The sequence below is a fragment of the Triticum urartu genome, chromosome 3, assembly GCF_003073215.2.
Source record: "Triticum urartu cultivar G1812 chromosome 3, Tu2.1, whole genome shotgun sequence".
In the NCBI taxonomy this organism is placed as follows: domain Eukaryota; kingdom Viridiplantae; phylum Streptophyta; class Magnoliopsida; order Poales; family Poaceae; genus Triticum; species Triticum urartu.
Window position 1 is genome coordinate 448,037,599 of NC_053024.1, and position 24,316 is coordinate 448,061,914.

At 46.0% G+C, this 24,316-nt stretch overlaps 1 protein-coding gene across 1 annotated transcript; it reads left to right on the forward strand.

Annotated features, from left to right (window-relative positions):
- Nucleotides 1–20,850: 20,850 nt before the first annotated feature.
- Nucleotides 20,851–22,441, forward strand: LOC125548469 (GDSL esterase/lipase At1g28600-like). The gene is made up of 5 exons (XM_048712056.1): nt 20,851–21,148; nt 21,235–21,447; nt 21,557–21,708; nt 21,816–22,089; nt 22,201–22,441. The coding sequence occupies exons 1-5, from the start codon at nt 20,884–20,886 to the stop codon at nt 22,404–22,406; spliced, it is 1,110 nt and encodes a 369-aa protein (XP_048568013.1). The 5' UTR covers nt 20,851–20,883; the 3' UTR covers nt 22,407–22,441.
- Nucleotides 22,442–24,316: the final 1,875 nt, after the last annotated feature.

Sequence of the window (24,316 nt, forward strand, 5' to 3'; positions counted from 1 at the left end):
TGGGCAGCCTGTCCGATCACTTTTGATCACAATGACCACCCAACAGGTATCTGTCACAAGGGTTCGGTGCTTTAGTCCTCGACCCAATCATTGATGGATTCCATCTCACACGAGTCCTTCTGTACGGCGGCAGTAGCCTTAATTTGCTCTATCAAGACACTGTTCGCAAAATGGGCATTGATCCCTCAAGGATCCAGCCCACCACAACTACTTTTAATGGTGTAATACCCGACGAAGAAGCTCACTGTACGAGCTTAATCACACTGGAAGTCATGTTCGGTTTGCTGGACAACTTTCGAAGCGAAGCCTTGATCTTCGATATTGTTCGGTTCTACAGTGGATACCATGCACTGCTTGGGCGGACCGCGCTCGCTCGTTTCAATGCGGTCCCACACTACGCCTATCTAAAGCTTAAGATTCCTGGTCCACGCGGCATCATAACGATCACTGGAAAAATGGAACAACCCATCCGTTCTGAGGAGTATACCACGGCCATCACAGCCGGAGTACAAAGAAGACTCGTTAAACAGCATACCTTATCGGCCATTAAACCACCGGCCTCTACTACACAAGACCGGTCAATTTCTGAGCTGGATTAGCAGTTCCGGCTCTGTCGTTCGCCGCATACGCCCGCGAAGTTCACATCGCGCATGCATAATTATGCACTTAAAATACCTTGGTCATCGGTGGAGGCACAATGCGGATAGACCTACAGCACGGTTCGTCCTCCTACAGCTTTTCTCCCTTCTTTTTAAAACTATTTCTTATCTTTTGTCACAGATGAATCAAAACCTGTTTGCCCTATGGGCCTGTAAGGACTCTTTCGGAGCCCAGTTTCATCCAGGCAACCAAAGATTGCTCCTTTTAAGGAATCCTCTTCGCTAAGGCAAAGGCAGCGCAGACGTGCGACAGGAGGTCCAAAAGATTTTTTTTGTAGACCAAACACTCTATTTAAAACATGGATATAGCCTTTTTTCTCAGCCTTCGACCCCTGGCATGTAAAATGACCCGGGTAGAGGTGTTATAATCTATAAGATTGCGCTCGACGTATCAATCAGATTCCAGTGGACATAATCCGTCTTCGGTAGTTATTTTTTTCCTCATAGAACTGTATTTTACCTTTTCGGTGGTTTCACATATACACCTCGGCACCAATTGCCAGGGGCTCCATACGGCAACATATTAAATTGCCAAGAAGTCCGAACATCTCTACAACATACTTCGGCGTCACGAGTTTTGGCATTATATGCATCAGCTCCAAATCATGTCTTTGGTCAATAGTTGGGTTGCCCGGCTCCTATGCTTACTACCTTACGTTCCGCTCTATCGGCTAGGGTAGTAAAGGGAGAACTACTGCGATTGTCTTTCCGGTTCACTGGTTAAGCACCTCAATAGAGAAAGCCGAAAATTGACTGTCATGATGCGGCAAGAGATGGTCAACCACTCGATGACTTATTAAAATCTTTAGCGATTTCTTCCGTATAACACGAAGGACCGTTTTCCGGTCACTTATGTAGCGCAGCCGTATTCGGATTGTTGGGTAACGTAGCATAAATTCAAAATTTTCCTACGTGTCACCAAGATCTATCTATGGAGTCATCTAGCAACAAGGGAGGAGTGGATCTACATACCCTTGTAGATCGCACGCGGAAGCGTTCAAGAGAACGAGGTTGATGGAGTCGTACTCGTCGTGATCCAAATCACCGATGATCCTAGCGCCGAACGGACGGCAGCTCCGCGTTCAACACACGTATGGAGCAGCGACGTCTCCTCCTTCTTGATCCAGCAAGGGGGGAGGAGAGGTTGATGGAGATCCAGCAGCACAACGGCGTGGTGGTGGAAGTAGCGGGATTCCAACAGGGCTTCGCCAAGCGCTGCGGGAGGAGGGAGATGTGTCATGGGAGGGGGAGGGAGGCGCCAGGGCTTAGGTTGGGCCGCCCTCCCTTCCCCCCACTATATATAGGGCCAAGGGAGAGGGGGGAGGCGCAGCCTTGGCCCTTCCTCCAAGGAAGGGTGCGGCCAGGGGAGGAGTCCCTCCTCCCCAAGGCACCTCGGAGGTGCCTTCCCCTTTTAGGACTCTTCCTTTCCCTCTTCTCTTGGCGCATGGGCCTCTTGGGGCTGGTGCCCTTGGCCCATATAGGCCAAGGCGCACCCCCTACAGCCCATGTGCCCCCCCGGGGCAGGTGGCCCCACCTGGTGGACCCCCGGGACCCTTCCGGTGGTCCCGGTACAATATCGGTGACCCCGAAACTTGTCCCGATGGCCGAAATAACACTTCCTATATATAATTCTTCACCTCCGGACCATTCCGGAACTCCTCGTGACGTCCGGGATCTCATCCGGGACTCCGAACAACTTTTGGGTTACCGCATACTCATATATCTATAACCCTAGCGTCACCGAACCTTAAGTGTGTAGACCCTACGGGTTCGGGAGACATGCAGACATGACCGAGATGACTCTCCGGTCAATAACCAACAGCGGGATCTGGATACCCATGTTGGCTCCCACATGTTCCACGATGATCTCATCGGATGAACCACGGTGTCAAGGACTTAATCAATCCCGTATACAATTCCCTTTGTCTAGCGGTACGATACTTGCCCGAGATTCGATCGTCGGTATCCCGATACCTTGTTCAACCTCGTTACCGGCAAGTCTCTTTACTCGTTTCGTAACACATCATCCCGTGATCAACTCCTTGATCACATTGTGCACATTATGATGATGTCCTACCGAGTGGGCCCAGAGATACCTCTCCGTTTACACGGAGTGACAAATCCCAGTCTCGATTCGTGCCAACCCAACAGACACTTTCTGAGATACCTGTAGTGTACCTTTATAGCCACCCAGTTACGTTGTGACGTTTGGCACACCCAAAGCACTCCTACGGTATCCGGGAGTTGCACAATCTCATGGTCTAAGGAAATGATACTTGACATTAGAAAAGCTTTAGCATACGAACTACATGATCTTGTGCTAGGCTTAGGATTGGGTCTTTGTCCATCACATCATTCTCCTAATGATGTGATCCCGTTATCAATGACATCCAATGTCCATGGTCAGGAAACCATAACCATCTATTGATCAACGAGCTAGTCAACTAGAGGCTTACTAGGGACATGGTGTTGTCTATGTATCCACACATGTATCTGAGTTTCCTATCAATACAATTCTAGCATGGATAATAAACGATTATCATGAATAAGGAAATATAATAATAACTAATTTATTATTTCCTCTAGGGCATATTTCCAACACGGATAACCGCGTACATACAAGGGGCTATATCGTAGACCCACCGTCAAACTCCTACGACTAAGTGAAGGTGTTAAAGCCCTATAGTCGGATTGCCTAGTTCGCCGCACTGACACCTCCTTCACGGACCAAGACGCTGGGTCAAGTGTAGTTAGTTGCTATTCCAAACACCCGCGCATTATATGCGAGGGAGCTGAAGCCGACGACTGGCAAACCTTCAGATTATATAAAAAAACGACCGCACAGGAGGAAATGCCTTTCAGGCAAAAGGCATAAATATAACACAACCTTAATATATCATAATATTCTTATCACAATTCCAATACATTCACTCGAACATAATATTCTTCGAGCATTGACCCTCTATCAAGCGGGCGCCCTCTAGGACATCTCCAGAATAATGCTTCGGCGTGCGATGGTCCTTGCCCTTGGGTGGACTGTTTGGTGCAACATCGGGGGCCTTCATTTTCGCCCAGTACGTCTTGACGCGGGCAAAGGCCATCCATGCACCTTCAATGCACGCCGACCATTTAACGGCGTCAATACGCGGCACCGCATCAACAAGTCACTACACCAAACCGAAATAACTGTTCGGAATTGGCTCAGTTGACCACAGCCGGACCACGACTTCCTTCATGGCAGCTCCGGACACCTTGTGGAGCTCGACCCACTGGGCCATTTGTTCGTTCAGCAACAACGGACGCTTTGGCACGTTGAACTGTGACCAGAAAAGCTTCTCCACTGTACGTCCGTCTTGCGCTTGATAAAACTGCGCCGCATCGGCGACACTCTTCGGTAGGTCCAAGAATGGGTCTGGAGAACTCCACAAATGATTAAACAGGGCATACTTCGAGTCACTGAATTTAGTCTGTAATAGAAAGGGCTTACCAACCGCTATCTCTCCAGCTTGCCGGATCTCCTCCCGAACCGCTCTAGACTCGGACCGTGCCTCTCGCGCCTCTTGTAAAGCCTTGTTGAGTTCGGATGCCTTGGATTTGTTATCCTTATTGAGTGATTCGCATTGGCTTGTGGCATCCTTCAGCTCTCGCGCCATGGTAGATATTCTCTCCTCGCACTGGCGCCGAGCGGCTTGTTCGGCCTTTAACTCAGCAGCTGCCTTCTCGACAGCCGCATTGCTCACTCTGTCTTGCTCCTTGGCCCGGGCTAGTTCCGTCCGAAGGGTCTCAACCGCAGCAGCACCATCTGCAATTACGCATGTCCCAGTATATATTTTTCAGCTTCGTGCTCATATTAGTATACATGCATAAGCCTACGGCCCCAAAACATACCTTGTGCCTCGTCGAGCCGCCTGTTGATAAGAGTAATGTCCTCATCCGCTGACTCAAGTTTGTGCTTTAAATCTGCAACTTCCGCAGCAGGGGCAATCGCCATTGACATACCAGCCTGTTTTCAAATTAATCATGTCATTTCCTGAACATATCTTTTTGATCCTCTGATCGCCTCCCTGTGGAAGCCGACCAAAGTCTCAGGGGCTACTATCTATACACAGGTGCATTCAGCATGTAAAGAGCGGTTAAGATATTACATTGCATACCTCAAAGCCTCTTAGTAGGCCCGTGAAGGCTTCATTCAATCTGCTTCTTGCGGATAGAATCCTTTCAACTACCATACCCATTAAGGTACGATGTTCCTCTAAGATGGACGCATCCTGCAACATGCCCATTAATGTATCCAGCGCCTCCGGACTCCTGGAAGCGGCTGCAGGAGTATGAACTCCCTTCGAAGGGATATGTTCACTCGACCCTAGAGTCATCTTCGGCTGTAAACTAGATAGTCCGGGGCCTTTATTGTTGGTCACCGTAGGGGCTGCACACCCCAGACCCTTGACGACCGAAGTATCACCTTCGGGCGCTGCCTTCATTGCCCCCCCCCCTGCGCCACTTGATGATCGGGGGAGACCCTCCGGGATGACACCTCGAAGTCGTCCGCCCTAAGGAGCGAGGAAGCATGTGGAGGCATCTCGCTTTCCATCATCTCCGGAAGCTGGTAACCCGAGGAGGAGGACTGTTGAGGAAGACTACGGGTTGGACTGCAAACATATATTTAAAATGTTACCCTTGTGATCTGAAAAGAACGGGATATGTCTAGAATACCCTTGTTCACTTACGATTCGGCGAAAGGCTTGTCCTTACGAAGGAACTGTGCAGCAACGTCGTCTTCCGAACCCGAACCATTTTACAAGGACATTTTCCCTCTCTTGGAAGCCTCCACCTTCAAATCTTCGAAGGCGGTCCTTTTCTTCCCACGGGGAGAAGGGATATCAACTTCTTCTTCCCCTTCGTCTTCAGCAGAGGGAGTTCCGGTCTCCCGGGACATAGCGTCTGGTGTACCTTTACGGTGGGAGCCACCCCTGGCCTTTTTCCCTCCCCTTTGTCCTCCTTCCCCGACACTTGATACGGCGCTGGGGCCAGCATCCTTGTTAACACAGGATCCACTGAGTCTTCGGGAAGCGGAGCCGAACACCTAATTCATTCCGCCTTCTTTATCCATCCCTAGTCAAAGACAGGCTTCTCAGTACACTGATACGGGATAATCAACTAAGCTGTGTTCAGGAGTTGAGAGCTTACCGAGGTGTCCAGATGATTGCAGTCGAGGCCGATGTCCTCGGTTGTATCCGGCCACTACTTTCGGGTCCCGAAGAATAACTTCCACATCCCTTTGTGCGTTGTGCCGAAGAAGTGCTGAAGGGTATGTGGTCCTTCCGGATTGAACTCCCACATGCGGAGAGGCCGTCGCTGGCACGACAGGACCCGACGGACTAGCATTACCTGGATCACATTGATGAGGCCGGTGTCCTTTTCAAGGAGGCTCCGGATACGACTTTGTAGTGTCCGCACTTCGTCAATTGATCCCCAGTCCAGCCCCTTATTAATCCATGATGCGAGTCGTAATGGAGGGCCAGATCCGAACGCAGGTGTAGCTGTCCACTTGGTACCACGGGGTTTAGTGATGTAAAACCACTCCCGCTGCCATAGGTTGGAAGTTTCTGTGAAGGTGCCCTTTGGCCAAAGAGTATTGGCGAGCTTGCTCACCATAGCACTGCCACACTCCGCTTGCTCCCTATCGACTACCTTCGGCTTCACATTAAAGGTCTTGAGTCATAAGCCAAAGTGTGGGGGAATACGGAGAAAGGCCTCGCACGTGACAATGAATGCCGAGATGTGAAGAAAGGAGTCCGGAGCCAGATCGTGAAAATCTAGCCCTTAATAGAACACGAGACCACGAACAAAGGGGTGGAGAGCAAACCCTAGACCCCGGAGGAAGTGGGAGATGAATACGACCCTCTCGCCAGATCTGGGTGTAGGAATAACCTGCCCCTTAGCCGGGAGCCTGTGGAGGATTTCTGCGGTCAGGTATCTTGCCGCCCGGAGCTTCGCGATATCCTCCTCTGTGACAGAGGAGGCCACCCACCCGCCATGAAGGCTGGGTCAGGACATGACTGGGAGGCTTGGAACGATTAAGTTGAAACCTAGGTGCTGGAGCTCGAGGTTGGAAAAGTTGAGGAAGAGGTGGGCGTAGAGGAGAAGGACGGGTCTGTGCCCCTTTATAAAGGCGATGAATATCGAACGCCTCCTCATGAGCCTTAAAACTTGCCTATTCCTTAGGAATCGTGCCAACGGGGCGGTTGGATTACCCACGCTCGTATTGATGAAAATCTCATAATAAGGGGACACGATCTCTACTTCGACAAGATGTGCCAATAAAACCGCATCTTGAAACATGGAGTGGGAGGCTAAAAAATGGTTCGAAATAAGGATCGGGCAGGGATGTGATGTCACGCTGCGAAAGCTGTCAGTAGATTTGACTCGTAAAATATTATACTCTCTGCGGATGTGTGTGGTACTTGTTTTGTAGAGCTGGACACGTTTTCTGTGTTCGGAGGCTATTTTGGAGTATTTGGAGGAGGAACCCACCTTGCAATGCCGAAGACAATCTGCGCACCGAACACATCGTCATTGAAGCCTGGTTCAGGGGCTACTGAGGGAGTCCTGGATTAAGGGGTCCACGGGCGTCCGGACTATGTAACATGGGCCAGACTAATGGGCTATGAAGATACAAGACAGAGGACTTCTCCCCGTGTCCGGATGGGACTCTCCTTTGCGTGGATGGCAAGCTTGGCGTTCGGATATGTAGATTCCTTCCTTTGTAAACCGACTCTGTACAACCCTAGGCCCCTCCGGTGTCTATATAAACCGGAGGGTTTAGTTCGTAGAGGCGATGACAATCATACAGGCTAGACTTCTAGGGTTTAGCCACAATGATCTCATGGTAGATCAACTCTTGTAATCCTCATACTCATCAAGATCAATCAAGCAGGACATAGGGTATTACCTCCATCAAGAGGGCCCGAACCTGTGTAAAACATCGTGTCCCCTGCCTCCTGTTACCATCGACCTTAGACACATAGTTCGGGACCCCCTACCTGAGATCCGCCGGTTTTGACACCGACAGTCGGGAATAGGCCCAAGATGACACGGGCTCTTAATGGGCCAAAAGATAGCACATGCCGAAAACAGGCCTAAAACGGCTAACCCAGAGTATGGGTCGTTAATGGATCCAAAGGTATTACGGGTTCTAGATAGGCCAAAAGCACCATGGGCCATTAAAGGCTGGGAGATACAACTGGCCACATATGGGCTGAAAGATGTCACGGGTAACACATGGGCCCGAAGTATCAACAGATTGGGACCGTATTAGATGGCCCACATGCCATTAATGGGATGAATCCAGACAGGTCCTAACGGGACATGCGAACTCGGGCCATAAATGGGCTATATGCAAGCAGACCATTAACATGCCTATAATGGGCCAACCCGCCAACTTTTGACTAAGTCAAGTGGGCCTTAAGCAGGCCTTTGACTGGGCCAACCTTTTTTTTTACTAACGTGCCACTGTTGGGCCGTGCCACGTATTGTCGTTTCATATACACATATCGTCCATTGGATGGGCAACACTTGTCAAAAGGAAGAGCTGACACATGGATTCTTTGGCAAAAGAGAAGCTGACATGTAGAACATCATCATTGATCGAGGCTATTGACGAGTATCGGATCCGGAACCCGCACTCATAGCTTAATAATGACTCTTTATGGTGGCTGCCACGTGTCGCTTACCTTTGACGAAAACACTTCCTTGATGCACCATTTATCATCATGGAATAGGACACTTCCATCATGGTAAAGTGATTATTGTCATGGAATACATCTTCGACATCACATGTATGACTATCTCGACTCTATCATAAAACCGTCAAAAATGTACATGGTTGACAGAAAACTTGACCCACTGTGAGAAACATTCATCATCATGGAGTGTCATTTTTTAGTGTTATAGGCAGTTGGTATGTCAAGCAACGCATGTGGAAAGCATGGAGGTCACTTGAATTCAGTTCACGAGGCTACATGAATACGTTGGCGTGGCATCGAAATCAGGCAAAATAGAAATTATGCTCGTGTTGTCTAGTCAATGATGAGCCCCACAAAGGGAGGAACGGTCAAATGAGTCTCCTTTTCGCTGTGGTTGGAGTGGAAAAGTGGTGGGTCCCACATCTAAAGTGCCGAACGAGTCTCCTTGTCGTCATGATTTATGTGGCGAAGTGGTTGGTCTAGAGAGGAGCAAACAGGTCAAAAAGACTAGAATTCACATAGACGACGCACACGAACATGCAACTAATTTATATGCAAGCAATAGTGACACATACTAAATTCATGAAGTTGTTGGGGAACGTAGTAATTTCAAAAAAAATTCCTACGCACACGCAAGATCATGGTGATGCAGAGCAAGGAGAGGGGAAGAGTGTTGTCCACATACCCTCGTAGACCGTAAGCGGAAGGGTTATGACAACGTGGTTGATGTAGTCGTACGTCTTCATGATCGACCGATCCTAGTACCGAAAGTACGTCACCTCCGCGATCTACACACGTTCAGCTCGGTGACGTCCCACGAGCTCACGATCCAGCAGTGTCGAGGGAGAGCTTCGTCAACACGACGGCGTGATGACGGTGATGATGATGCTCCTGGAACAGGGCTTCGCCTAAGCACCGCTACGATATGACCGAGGTGGATTATGGTGGAGGGGGCATTGCACACGGCTGGAAACAATCAACTTGTGTGTCCTAGGGTGCCCCCTGCCCCCGTATATAAAGGAGCAAGGGGGGAGGCCGGCCGGCCCTTGGGGCGTGCCAGGAGAGGAGGAGTTCTCCTCCTAGTAGGAGTAGGACTCCCCTTTCCTACTCCTACTAGGAAGGGGAAAGGAAGGAGGAGAAGGGAGAAGGAAAGGGGGGCGCCGCTCCCCCTTCCCTAGTCCAATTCATACTAGAGGGGGGGGCGCGGCCTGCCCTAGCCGGCCCTCTCTCTCTCCACTAAGGCCCATGTGGCCCATTAGTTCCCGGGGGGGGGGGGGGGGGGGGGGGGGGGGTCCGGTAACCCTCCGGCACTCCGGTTTTCTCCAAAATCACCCGAAACACTTCCGGTGTCTGAATATAGCCGTCCAATATATCAATCTTTATGTCTCGACCATTTGAAGACTCCTCGTCATGTTCGTGATCATATTCAGGACTCCGAAATACCTTCGGTACATCAAAACACATAAACTCATAATATCAATCATCGCCGAATGTTAAGCGTGCGGACCCTACAAGTTCGAGAACTATGTAGACATGACCGAGACACGTCTCCGGTCAATAACCAATAGCGGAACCTGGATGTTCATATTGGCTCCCACATATTCTATGAAGATCTTTATCGGTTAAACCGCATAATGATATACGTTGTTCCCTTTGTCATCGGTATGTTACTTGCCCGAGATTCGATCGTCGGTATCTCAATACCTAGTTCAATCTCGTTACCGGCAAGTCTCTTTACTCGTTACGTAATGCATCATCCCGCAACTAACTCATTAGTCACATTACTTGCAAGGCTTATAGTGATGTGCATTACCGAGAGGGCCCAAAGATACCTCTCCGACAATCGGAGTGACAAATCCTAATCTCAATCTATGCCAACTCAACAAACACCATTGGAGACACCTGTAGAGCACCTTTATAATCACCCTGTTACGCTGTGACGTTTGGTAGCACACAAAGTGTTCCTCCGCATTCGGGAGTTGCATGATCTCATAGTCATAGGAACATGTATACGTTATGGAGAAAGCAATAGCAACAAACTAAACGATCATCGTGCTAAGCTAACGGATGGGTCAACCCAATCACATCATTCTCTAATGATGTGATCCCGTTAATCAAATGACAACTCATGTCTATGGTTAGGAAACATAACCATCGTTGATTCAACGAGCTAGTCAAGTAGAGGCAAACTAGTGACACTCTATTTGTCTATGTATTCACACATGTACTATGTTTCCGGTTAATACAATTCTAGCATGAATAATAAACATTTATCATGATATAAGGAAATATAAATAACAACTTTATTATTGCCTCTAGGGCATATTTCCTTCAGTCTCCCACTTGCACTAGAGTCAATAATCTAGATTACACTGTAATGATTCTAACACCCATGGAGTCTTGGTGTTGATCATGTTTTGCTTGTGAGAGAGGCTTAGTTAACGGGTCTGCAACATTCAGATCCGTATGTATCTTGCAAATCTCTATGTCTCCCTCCTTTACTTGATCGCAGATGGAATTGAAGCGTCTCTTGATGTGCTTGGTTCTCTTGTGAAATCTGGATTCCTTTGCCAAGGCAATTGCACCAGTATTGTCACAAAAGATTTTCATTGGACCCGATGCACTAGGTATTACACCTAGATTGGATATGAACTCCTTCATCCAGACTCCTTCATTTGCTGCTTCCGAAGCAGCTATGTACTCCGCTTCACATGTAGATCCCGCTACGACGCTCTGCTTGGAACTGCACCAACTGACAGGTCCACCATTTAAGAAAAACACGTATCCAATTTGTGACTTAGAGTCATCCGAATCAGTGTCAAAGCTTGCATCGATATAACTGTTTATGACAAGCTCTTTGTCACCTCCATATACGAGAAATATATCCTTAGTCCTTTTCTGGTATTTTAGGATGTTCTTGACCGCTGTCCAATGATCCCTCTTGGCTTACTTTGGTACCTCCCTGCTAAAATGATAGCAAGGCACACATCAGGTCTGGTACACAACATTGCATACATGATAGAGCCTATGGCTGAAGCATAGGGAACACCTTTCATTTTCACTCTGTCTTCTGCAGTGGTTGGGCATTGAGTCTGACTCAACTTCACACCTTGTAACATAGGCAAGAACCATTTCTTTTCCTGATCCATTTTGAACTTCTTCAAAACTTTATCAAGGTATGTGCTTTGTGAAAGTCCAATTAAGCATCTTGATCTATCTCTATAGATCTTGATGCCCAATATATAAGCAGCTTCACCGAGGTCTTTCATTGAAAAATTCTTATTCAATTATCCTTTTATGCTATTCAGAAATTCAGTATAATTTCCGATTAACAATATGTCATCTACATATAATATCAGAAATGCTACAGAGCTCCCACTCACTTTCTTGTAAATACAGGCTTCTCCAAAAGTCTGTATAAAACCATATGCTTTGATCACACTATCAAAGTCTGTATAAAACTCCGAGAGGCTTGCACCAGTCCATAAATGGATCGCTCGAGCTTGCACACTTTGCTAGCACCTTTTGGATCGACAAAACCTTCTGGTTGCATCATATACAACTCTTCTTTAAGATATCCATTAAGGAATGCAGTTTTGACATCCATTTGCCCAATTTCATAATCATAAAATGCGGCAATTGCCAACATGATTCGGACGGACTTAAGCATCGCTACGGGTGAGAAGGTCTCATCTTAGTCAACTCCTTGAACTTGTCAAAAACCTTTTGCAACAAGTCGAGGTTTGTAGACAGTAATATTACCGTTAGCGTCAGTCTTTCTCTTGAAGATCCATTTATTCTCTATGGCCTGCAGATCATCGGGCAAGTCAACCAAAGTCCACACTTTGTTCTCATACATGGATCTCATCTCAGATTTCATTTCCTCAAGCCATTTTGCGGAATCTGGGCTCATCGTCGCTTCCTCATAGTTCGTAGGTTCATCATGGTCAAGTAACATGACCTCCAGAACGGGATTACCGTACCACTCTAGTGCGGATCTTACTCTGGTTGACCTACGAGGTTCGGTACTAACTTGATCAGATGTTTCATGATCATCATCATTAGCTTCCTCACTTACTGGTGTAGGAATCACTGGAACTGATTTCAGTGATGAACTACTTTCCAATAATGGAGTAGGTACAATTAGCTCATCAAGTTCTACTTTCCTCCCACTCACTTCTTTCGAGAGAAACTCCTTCTCTAGAAAGGATCCATTCTTAGCAACGAATATCTTGCCTTCGGATCTGTGATAGAAGGTGTACCCAACAGTCTCCTTTGGGTATCCTATGAAGACACATTTCTCTAATTTGGGTTCGATCTTATCAGGTTGAAGCTTTTTCACATAAGCATCACAACCCCAAACTTTAAGAAACGACAACTTGGGTTTCTTGCCAAACCATAGTTCATAACGTCTCGTCTCAATGGATTTAGATGGTGCCCTATTTAATGTGAATGCAGCCGTCTCTAAATCATAACCCCAAAACGATAGCGGTAAATCAGTGAGAAACATCATAGATCGCACCATATCTAATAAAGTGCGGTTACGACTATCGGACACACCATTACGTTGTGGTGTTCCAGGTGGCGTGAGTTGCGAAACTATTCTGCATTGTTTCAAATGAAGTCCAAACTCATAACTCAAATATTCACCTCCATGATTATATCGCAGAAACTTGATTTTCTTGTTACGATGATTTTCCACTTCACTCTGAAATTCTTTGAACTTTTCAAATGTTTCAGACTTATGTTTCATTAAGTAGATATACCCATATCTGCTCAAATCATCTCTGAAGGTGAGAAAATAACGATATCCACCGCGAGCCTCAATGTTCATTGGACCACATACATCAGTATGTATGGTTTCCAATAACTCTGTTGCTCGCTCCATTGTTCTGGAGAATGGAGTTTTAGTCATCTTGCCTATGAGTAATGGTTCGCAAGTACCAAGTGATTCATAATCAAGTAATTCCAGAAGTCCATCAGAATGGAGTTTCCTCATGTGCTTTACACCAATATGATCCAAACGGCAGTGCCACAAATAAGTTGCACTATCATTATCAACTCCGCATCTTTTGGCTTCAATACTATGAACATGTGTATCATTACTACCAAGATTTAGTACAAATAGACCACTCATTAAGGGTGCATGACCATAAAAGATATTACTCATATAAATAGAACAACCATTATTCTCTGATTTAAATGAATAACAGTTTCGCATCAAACCAGATCCAGATATAATGTTCATCCTTAACACTGGCACCAAATAACAATTATTTTGGTCTAAAACTAATCCCGAAGGTAGATGTAGAGGTAGCGTGCCGATGTCGATCATATTGACTTTGGAACCATTTCCCACGCACATCGTCACCTCATCCTTAGCCAATCTTCGCTTAATCCATAGCCCCTATTTCGAGTTGCAAATGTTAGCAACTGAACCAGTATCAAATACCCAGGCACTACTGCGAGCATTAGTAAGGTACACATCAATAACATGTATATCAAATATACCTTTCACTTTCCATTCTTCTTCTCCGCCAAATTCTTGGGGCAGTTCCACTTCCAGTGACCAGTTCCTTTGTAGTAGAAGCACTCAGTTTCAGGCTTAGGTCTAGACTTGGGTTTCTTCACTTGAGCAGCAACTGGCTTGTTGTTCTTCTTGAAGTTCCCCTTCTTCCCGTTACCCTTTTTCTTGAAACTAGTGGTCTTATTGACCATCAACACTTGATGCTCTTTCCTGATTTCTACCTCCGCAGCCTTTAGCATTGCGAAGAACTCAGCAATCGTCTTATCCATCCCTTTCATATTATAGTTCATCACGAAGCTCTTGTAGCTTGGTGGAAGTGATTGAAGAACTCTGTCAATGACACTATCATCAGGAAGATTAACTCCTAGCTGAGTCAAGTGGTTGTGGTACCCAGACATTCTGAGTATTTGTTCACTGACAGAACTATCCTCCTCCATTTTGCAGCTGTAGAATTTATTGGAGACTTCATATCTCTCAATCCGGGCATTTGCTTGAAATATTAAATTCAACTCCTGGAACATATCATATGCTCCATGACATTCAAAACGTCGTTGAAGTCCCGGTTCTAAGCCGGAAAGCATGGCACACTGAACTATCGAGTAGTCATCAGCTTTGCTCTGCCAGGTGTTCACAGCGTCTGGCGTTGCTCCTGCAGTGGGTTTGTCACCTAGCGGTGCTTCCAAGACGTAATTCTTTAGTGCAACAATGAGGATAATCCTCAAGTTACGGACCCAGTCCGTGTAATTGCTACCATCATCTTTCAACTTAGCTTTCTCTAGGAACGCATTAAAATTCAACGTAACAACAATACAAGCCATATATCTACAACAACATAGACATGGAAAATACTATCAAGTACTAAGTTCATGATAAATTAAAGTTCAATTAATCAAATTACATAAGAACTCCCACTTAGATAGATATCTCTCTAATCTTCTAAGTGATCACGTGATCCATATCAACTAAACCATGTCCGATCATCACGTGAGATGGAGTAGTTTTTAATGGTGAACATCACTATGTTGATCATATCTACTATATAATTCACGCTCGTCTCAGTTTTCTGAGGCCATATCTGCATATGCTAGGCTCGTCAAGTTTAACCTGAGTATTCTGCGTGTGCAAAACTGGCTTGCACCCGTTGTATGTGAACGTAGAGCTTATCACACCCGATCATCACGTGGTGTCTCGGCACGACGAACTGTAGCAACGGTGCATACTCAGGAAGAACACTTATACCTTGAAATTTAGTGAGAGATCATCTTATAATGCTACCATCGAACTAAGCAAAATAAGATGCATAAAGGATAAACATCACATGCAATCAATATAAGTGATATGATATGGCCATGATCATCTTGTGCCTTTGATCTCCATCTCCAAAGCACCGTCATGATCACCATCGTCACCGGCTTGACACCTTGATCTCCATCGAAGCATCATTGTCGTCTCGCCAACTATTGCTTCTACGACTATCGCTATCGCTTAGTGATAAAGTAAAGCAATTACATGGCGATTGCATTTGATACAATAAGGCGACAACCATATGGCTCCTGCCAGTTGCCGATAACTGTGTTACAAAACATTATCATCTCGTACAATAAAATCTAGCATCATGTCTTGACCCTATAACATCACAACATGCCCTACAAAAACAAGTTAGACGTCCTCTACTTTGTTGTTGCATGTTTTACGTGGCTGCTACGGGATGAGCAAGAACCGTTCTTACCTACGCATCAAAAACCACAACGCGGTATAGTGATTGCTTTTTGATCTTCAGAAAGAACCCTGTTCATTGAATCCAATTCAATTAAAGTTGGAAAAACTGACACCCGCCAGCCACCTGTGTGCGAAGCACGTCGGTAGAACCAGTCTCGCGTAAGCGTACGCGTAATGTCGGTCTGGGCCGCTTCATCCAACAATATCACCGAATCAAGAAACAACTAGTGACGGCAAGCAATATGCATATACCCACGCCCACAACTCCTATGTGTTCTACTTGTGCATATAACATCTACGCATAAACCTGGCTCGGATGCCACTGTTGGAGAACGTAGTAATTTCAAAAAAATTCCTACGCACACGCAAGATCATGGTGATGCATAGCAACGAGAGGGGAAGAGTGTTGTCCACGTACCCTCATAGACCGTAAGCGGAAGCGTTATGACAACGCGGTTGATGTAGTCGTATGTCTTCACGATCGACCGATCCTAGTACCGAAAGTACGGCACCTCCGCGATCTGCACACGTTCAGCTCGGTGACGTCCCACGAATTCATGATCCAGTAGAGTGTCGATGGAAAGCTTCGTCAACATGATGGTGTGATGATGGTGATGATGATGCTACCAGAACAAGGCTTCGCCTAAGCACCGCTACGATATGACCGAGGTGGATTATGGTGGACGGAGGCACCGCACACGGCTGGAAACAATCAACTTGTGTGTCCTAGGGTGCCCCTGCCCCCGTATATAAAGGAGCAAGGGGTGAGGCCAGCCGGCCATGGGGCGCGCCAGGAGAGGAGTCCTCCTCCTCCTAGTAGGAGTAGGACTCCCCTTTCCTAGTCCAATTCGGACTAGAGGGGGAGGGGGCGCCCCCCCCTCCCTAGTCCAATTCGGACTAGAGAGGGAGGGGGCGCGTGGCCTGCCCTGGCTGGCCCTCTCTCTCTCCACTAAGGCCCATGTGGCCCATTAGTTCCCCCCGGGGGGGTCGAGTAACCCTCCGACACTTCGGTTTTCTCCGAAATCACCCGGAACACTTTCGGTGTCCGAATATAGCCGTCCAATATATCAATCTTTATGTCTCGACCATTTCGAGACTCCTCGTCATGTCCATGATCATATCTGGGACTCCGAACTACCTTCGGTACATCAAAACACATAAACTCATAATACCGATCGTCACCGAACGTTAAGCATGCGGACCTTACCGGTTCGAGAACTATGTAGACATGACCGAGACACGTCTCCAGTCAATAACCAATAGCAGAACTTGGATGTTCATATTGGCTCCCACATATTCTACGAAGATCTTTATCGGTCAAACCGCATAACGATATACGTTGTTCCCTTTGTCATCGGTATGTTACTTGCCCGAGATTCGATCGTCGGTATCTCAATACCTAGTTCAATCTCGTTACTGGCAAGTTTCTTTACTCGTTTCGTAATGCATCATCCTGCAACTAACTCATTGGTCACATTGCTTGCAAGGCTTATAGTGATGTGCATTACGAGAGGGCCCAGAGATACCTCTCCGACAATCGGAGTGACGAATCCTAATCTCGATCTATGCCAACTCAACAAACACCATTGGAGACACCTGTAGAGCACCTTTATAATCACCCAGTTATGTTGTGACGTTTGGTAGCACACAAAGTGTTCCTCCGGCATTCTGGAGTTGCATGATCTCATAGTCATAGGAACATGTATAAGTTATGGAGAAATCAATAGCAACAAACTAAATGATCATCGTGCTAAGCTAACGGATGGGTCAAGTCAATCACATCATTCTCTAATGATGTGATCCCGTTAATCAAATGACAACTCATGTCTATGGTTAGAAAACATAACCATCATTGATTCAACGAGCTAGTCAAGTAGAGGCAAACTAGTGACACTTTGTTTGTCTATGTATTCACACATGTACTAAGTTTCCGGTTAATACAATTCTAGCATGAATAATAAACATTTATCATGATATAAGGAAATAGAAATAACAACTTTATTATTACCTCTAGGGCATATTTCCTTCAGAAGTTTCAGTGGCATTCATCAAATATCCAAATTCGGTAGCGACACAAAATATCCAAATTCGGTAGCGACACAAACCGATTTTTCCATGTATTTATTGGAACGGGCGAGAGCCTTGCCTCCATTTCAGAAAGAAAGAAATGCCCTTTTTTGCACAATCTCTTGAATTTTCGAATGGCTATTTGAACAGATGGTCAAATGCAAAAGAGCTAAACTTTTATAGAGACTACACAAAAGGAGAGCACAACAAGAGTTAGTGCAAAATTTGTGCTAACTATTGCGATCTATGAACTATACTAAAATTGAGGAGAAAATGATTACTGTAGCACCTATGCGAGCACAACATTTTACATGGCCCATAAAATGAGCATATTTTATGACAAATAGTTTTGCACATTATGCATGTATAATTCTCTCATTTTTTCGAAATGTACAAGTAAAATTTTCTCATTGTTTCGGAACCCAAGAATACTATATCCATTATTGTCATGCGAAACGTGGGCACAATACTGGGCACAATACCCCCCCCCCCCCCGGCCCCGCCCTGAAGGGGAGGTGAAGGGGGTTGTTGGGTAGTTATATTCACTTTTCATAGTTTTTTCTACAAAATAGTGCCGCCGCCTCCCTCACATCCTCCCCCTCCGCAATGGTAGACACCACCGACTAAAGTACATCCTCGACGGTGAGCTAGCTTCACTTTTCCTCCATAAGGTCTCTTATTTGATGAAAGATTAGATGGGTCTAGTGTTGATTTTTTTTCCACATTAGGTCGCATCATTCGTTGTCGTCCACCCGCACCCCCCTCTCATGGCCCGCTGGAAGCGGCGGAGGATGTTCCTGATGCTAGGTGGATCGGGAGAGGAAAGGTGATCGAGGTGGATCCATCGGTAGCCAGATTTCAAGATGATGATAATAGAAAGGATATGGAGGTGCCATGACAAATTTTTTTGCATTCATATCTATTGTAGGTGGTGGTGTGCGGTCCCTCTAGCCTCGATGATGGCAAGGGCATGACTACAACATAAAATCTCGGATCGCTCTTGGTTTACATTCATGTATGTTGTTGGTCTCCCTCAAATTAATCTGGAAATTACGTTCCCATAATTTTTGACTTTCTTGTCACATATTGGACCAATCTTTTTGTTGCATTTTGGTTTATTTTTTACTCCAATAGTATGCTGAATTTGGGTTATCTTCAATTGTAAATTTGTCCCGATTAAGCTTACGATTCTATCTTTGTTTTGCATTTGCATTTGATCTCAACTTCTTTTCATCAAAACTATATATTTTTTCTATCCCAAGTAAGTTTCTTTCACTTTACTAGAACTAGATTAGAAAAATGGGCATAACACTTTTCAGAAACAAATGTAATCTGCAGTCTTGATTTAGCTTTCCACAATTCTCTTGATACTCATGGACATGAATCAACATTTCTCTTAATTTGTTTCTTTGTAATTGGATTCGTTCCTAGTATGTCCCTAACTTGTTATTAAATCCATTCCTGACACTGCATGCTAACATTTACTAGATGATACACTGTGCGTTGCCACGATGATTTGATAGTTGATTTCTAAATATTGTATACAATATGAATTCATCCTCAAGATTTAAGTTCTGCTATGCAGAAACAAAAAACTATATAAAAAGTTGATTGTGTCATAAATTAAATGTGATGGCATTTAAAATCAGCTATGCGTGTTGCAAAGGTAGAGAGACTCATGTTTGAAACATACGAATGTTAGTTGACCAAGCCAGTAAACTCAATGGTTGTGAAAATTTAGATGATGTGGAAGCACATCCATGCGCAGGAAAATAGCAATTAATGATTTGTAGTGCGGTTTGTCTATATAAGATATATATAGATACAACTGTGTGCGAATTCTATTGGATGCACATCTTTTGGCTAGTGGCGTCCATTTATAGAAGTGATAGAAAAATATTATAGCTTCTTAATTTGGAAAGTTCGTAGGGTCTTTTCTACAAAATATAACCAATAGACCAGTTTGCCAGTTTCTAGAGTCGACCAATGGATATGAAGGATGTTTTTTTCTTAGCAATATTATGTCACTATAATAGGTATATGAAGATATATCTTTTGGAATTAATGTATATGCCCCGGTGCATTTTGATATCATAATATCTCCGGTGAAATTAATATATTTTCTTCCGAAAGTACGCCTAATTTGGGTTCTCTTCTTCTCTATTCTTGTCCAGAATTTGCATTTCCATTTGATGTCAAGTTCATCTTGATTTTATTTTCAACCAAAGTCTATATTTTTGTCGTCCCAAATAAGTTTTTTTTAGTTTATTGAGAATCGATCGTGAAAAATATGCATTTTTTCAAAAACAAATGTATAACTATTGTCCTTATTTTGTTTTCCACAATTGTCTTGATAATTGCCCTCATTGCAATTGGATTTTCTTTCAAATATGTTCTAACCTGTTATTAAAATCCATTCCTGAAACCTACCACATGTTAACATTTATATAACATTGTGTGCGCCTTTCTATTGGATGCACATCTGTTGGCTAGTGCCATCTATTTGTAGAAGTGTTGGAATATACATTATAGCTTCTTAATTTAGAACATTTGTAGCGTTTTTTGTACAAAGATAACCAGTGGGCCAGTTCGGCGGTTTATATATATGAAGAATATCATTTCCACAGTAATATTATGTCATTATAATAGATATATGTGCATATTAATGTATATGCCATGGTGCAATTATGTATGTGCCCTCGTGTGATTTGATATCATATACTCCCTCCATCCCATAACATAAGATCTTATTACATCCAATATACTCACGTATTGAATGTAATAAGAACTTATGGGATGGTAGTATCTTGAATGTAATAAAAATTTGTATTATGAGACAAAGGGAGTATCTTGCATTATTGTACTGCATTATTAAGATTATGGCCGGCGCCACAAAGAAATTATTCGTCAAACTTTATACATAGAGGATATAAATCTCAAATGAATAAGTAAAGAGGATATAAATCTATCTTTTAGATACATATAAAAAGAAGAGAAATGCAAGAAATGTATCTTCACGATGTCACTGTACTCACTGCCATCGTATCTACCCCTGCTAGTAGAATTCGGCCTGAAGATGCTATAAAAAGGTGATCAAATGAACTCCTTCGGATCACAAACCAGTCACCGTGTCAGCCTGCAAACGTTGTAGCAACAGCAGGTCTCGATGGCCTCGGAGCGTCAAGGACACCGTTCCATTTCCTCATGCATCCTCCTCGTCACGGTCGTCCTGCTGCTCAGCGCTCCCGGGTCATCTTCTAGTTGCTACAAGCGCATCTTCGCCTTCGGCGACTCCATCATCGACACCGGCAACTTCGTGTACTCGACCGGCAGCGCTCCAAACGCGCTGAAGGAGTTCCCATATGGGATGACCTTCTTCCACCACCCCACAGGCCGCGTCTGTGACGGGCGCGTCCTCCTTGATTTCTACGGTGAGTGCAGTGCACAGCACATGCATGGATCTAGCTACCTCTTTAGTGCCCGGCTGTGCTGACAACTGTGTCCGTACGTGTTGCAGCGCAAGCGCTGGGTCTGCCGCTGGTACAGCCAAGCTTGCCCGAGCAGAGATGGGGACAATGCACATTCGGTGCCAACTTCGCGGTGTTTGCTGCCACGGCGCTTCCCCCGGAGTACTTCCAAAGACGGGGCCTTAGTATTCCCGGGTCTGCCAACCTGGGCATGCAGATGGGCTGGTTCAAAGAAGTGGTGCAACGGATAGCACCAGAGCCCGGTAATGAAATTAACCACGCGCCCATGCATGCATGCTAAAACCGTACTATCAGTTTTAGCTAGCTACTGTATTGCTTTTATTAATTGGGCTACGTACGATGATCTGCCAGGTGCGAGGAGACTCCTGGGAGAGTCTCTCATCATATTGGGCGAGATCGGTGGCAACGACTACAACTTCTGGTTACTCAACAATAATAAAACTCGTGAAACAGCCTACCAGTTCATCCCAGACGTTGTCAACCGCATCATCAGTATTGCTCAGGTGCTTACACGCCATCAATTAGCCTGTACAAACAAATCATGCATATATACATCCATGTATCGTATTCGTAGGTGTAGGTGGTTTCATCTGTCATCGTATGCATGCAGGAGCTCATCGACCTCGGCGCGAAGACGATCATGATCCCGGGGAACTTCCCCATCGGGTGCGTGCCCAAGTACCTGAACGACCACCAGACGGGCAACCGTGCAGACTACGACCAGTTCGGCTGCCTCAGGTGGTACAACGACTTCTCCATGAGGCACAACACGGCGCTGTTCAACGAGGTCAACAGGCTCAGGGCGCGGCATCCATGGGTGAAGCTCATCTACGCCGACTACTTCGGCGCCGCCATGGAAATCTTCAAGAACCCACACAGATTTGGTCAGTAACCGACGCCCGATCGCATTTCTTCTCCTAATTAAAGCGGACTACATATGTGTTTGGTCCATGCGCCGCGCTCATTGCTCGATCGTTTTGCGTTTGGGCATGCAGGTATCGGTGATCCTCTGGTGGCATGCTGCGGCGGCGGTGGCCGGTACCACGTCGGGACATGCGACAAGCACTCCGCTATTATGGGTTCCCCGGCTAACTGCGCCAATTGGGACGGCATCCACATGACTGAGAAGGCCTACAACGTCATCGCCGATGGTGTGTTGCATGGGCCATACGCGAACCCGCCGCTGTTGCATTCTTGCTAGAGTTGTTGATTGCTCGCTTTGTTCCCGTACTTGCATCGGCCTGTTAACTGAATGAAAGAAATAAAATAGTCAACTAAACAGTATAGTAGTTTGTCTGGCTCAGTGCGGATTCGTCGTAATACTTCATCCGTCTCATAATATAAATCGTTTTATATGATGAGACGGAGGGAGCACTATTAAGCTAATTCATACTTGCCTAAACATATACAATAACTGATCAGTATCATTAGATTTATTATTGAATGTACTTTCACATCATATAAATTTGTTTAAGTAAATATTTCTACTTTTTTTCTATAAACTTTGTCAAACTTTACAAAGTTTGACTTTAGTCAACTCTAATATGCAGAATAAATAAAAACAGAAGAAGTATACGTAACTTCTGAAACACCCAACACTACCAGAATCGCCCCCTATGCCGACGGCCAGGGCCGTCGGCATAGCCCTGAGTCCCGTCGGGATAGGCCTATGCCGACGGTCCCCGTCGGCAACATATGCGTCGGCACAGGCAGGGAGGCCGTCGGCATAGAAAAGCCGTCGGCATATATTATACGCCGACGGGGGCCGTACATCTATGCCAACGGCCCTAGCCGTCGGCAACTATCACGCCTAACGGCGCTCGCCGTCAAGTCTGCCCAACGAACGGTCGCCACGTGGCACAACTATGCCGACGGCCTAGCCGTCGACTTAGTCAAAAACTATGCCGACGGCTCGACCGTCGGCATAGGTGTGCCACGTGGCGACCAGCCGCTGCTCTAGGACCAGGGCTATGCCGACGGCCTGGCCGTCGGCATAATTTGAAACTAAGCCGACGGCCAGGCCGTCGGCATAGTCCTTCATACAGAGATCCCAGTAGCTGACACGTGGGCGCCTATGCCGACGGCCTAGCCGTCGGCACAGTTTTTAAACTAAGCCGACGGCTAGGCCGTCGGCATAGGCGCCCACGTGTCAGCTACTGGGAGCTCACGGTAGCCCTATGCCGACGGCCTAGCCGTCGGCATAGTTTGCTTTTGCTTTTTTTTTTCTTTTTCTGTTTGTTTTCACATCAATTCAATTCAAATAGCAGCACATATCAGCAGATATATATGATGAGATAGACATATAAAACACAACGGGATATCATCCGGCACCATCACAACAATATATGCATAAGCATCATCACACACAAGTCTCTAAATGAACATCATCACAACCAACATAAGCATATAGAGAAGCACACAAGTCATCTAAATGATCATCACCACACACAAGTCATCTCAAGCATCATCACCACACAAGGATCATCGAGCACCGCGGAGGTCGTCACCGCCAAGATGGCCAAAGCCCAGGTCGTCACTGCTAGCGGCAGCGCTACCGCCAAGACCGCCTCCGCCTCCGCCTCCGTGGATCGGAGTGGTCGGGCTCCGTGTCTCCGGAGTGCTGCGAAGACCACCGCCAACGGTAGATCCACATGTTCCCTGGATGTTGAAAAGACATATGCACGGGATATATGACTGTGTTGAAAGGCATGACATGCTTTGGGTGAATAGATTGGGGACGCACTAACCGGCGAGGGGCCAGCGTTCTGTGCCACAAACTCCTCAAAGCTCATCAGCACTGGTTGTGCTGGAGGGCATTGTGCTGGAGGGAACTGAGGACACCTGCCGGCCGCCATATCCTGAAAAGCCTGCTGCATCTGGCTATCCCTCTGCACTTGGTGTTCATAAAGCCTTTGATGCCACGCCATGGTCTCCTGGCGTGTGTACTCCATGTAGGCCTACAGTATGACATGATGGAACTCATAAAACTACTAAATGCGGAAAATGAAGTGAGCAATGAAGATAAGAGGGAAAATACTTAAAGATTGTTGCTCCTGAAAGAGGGACTGTGTATTGGTCACTGGCTGGCTCGTGCGCTGGCTCAGGCTCGGG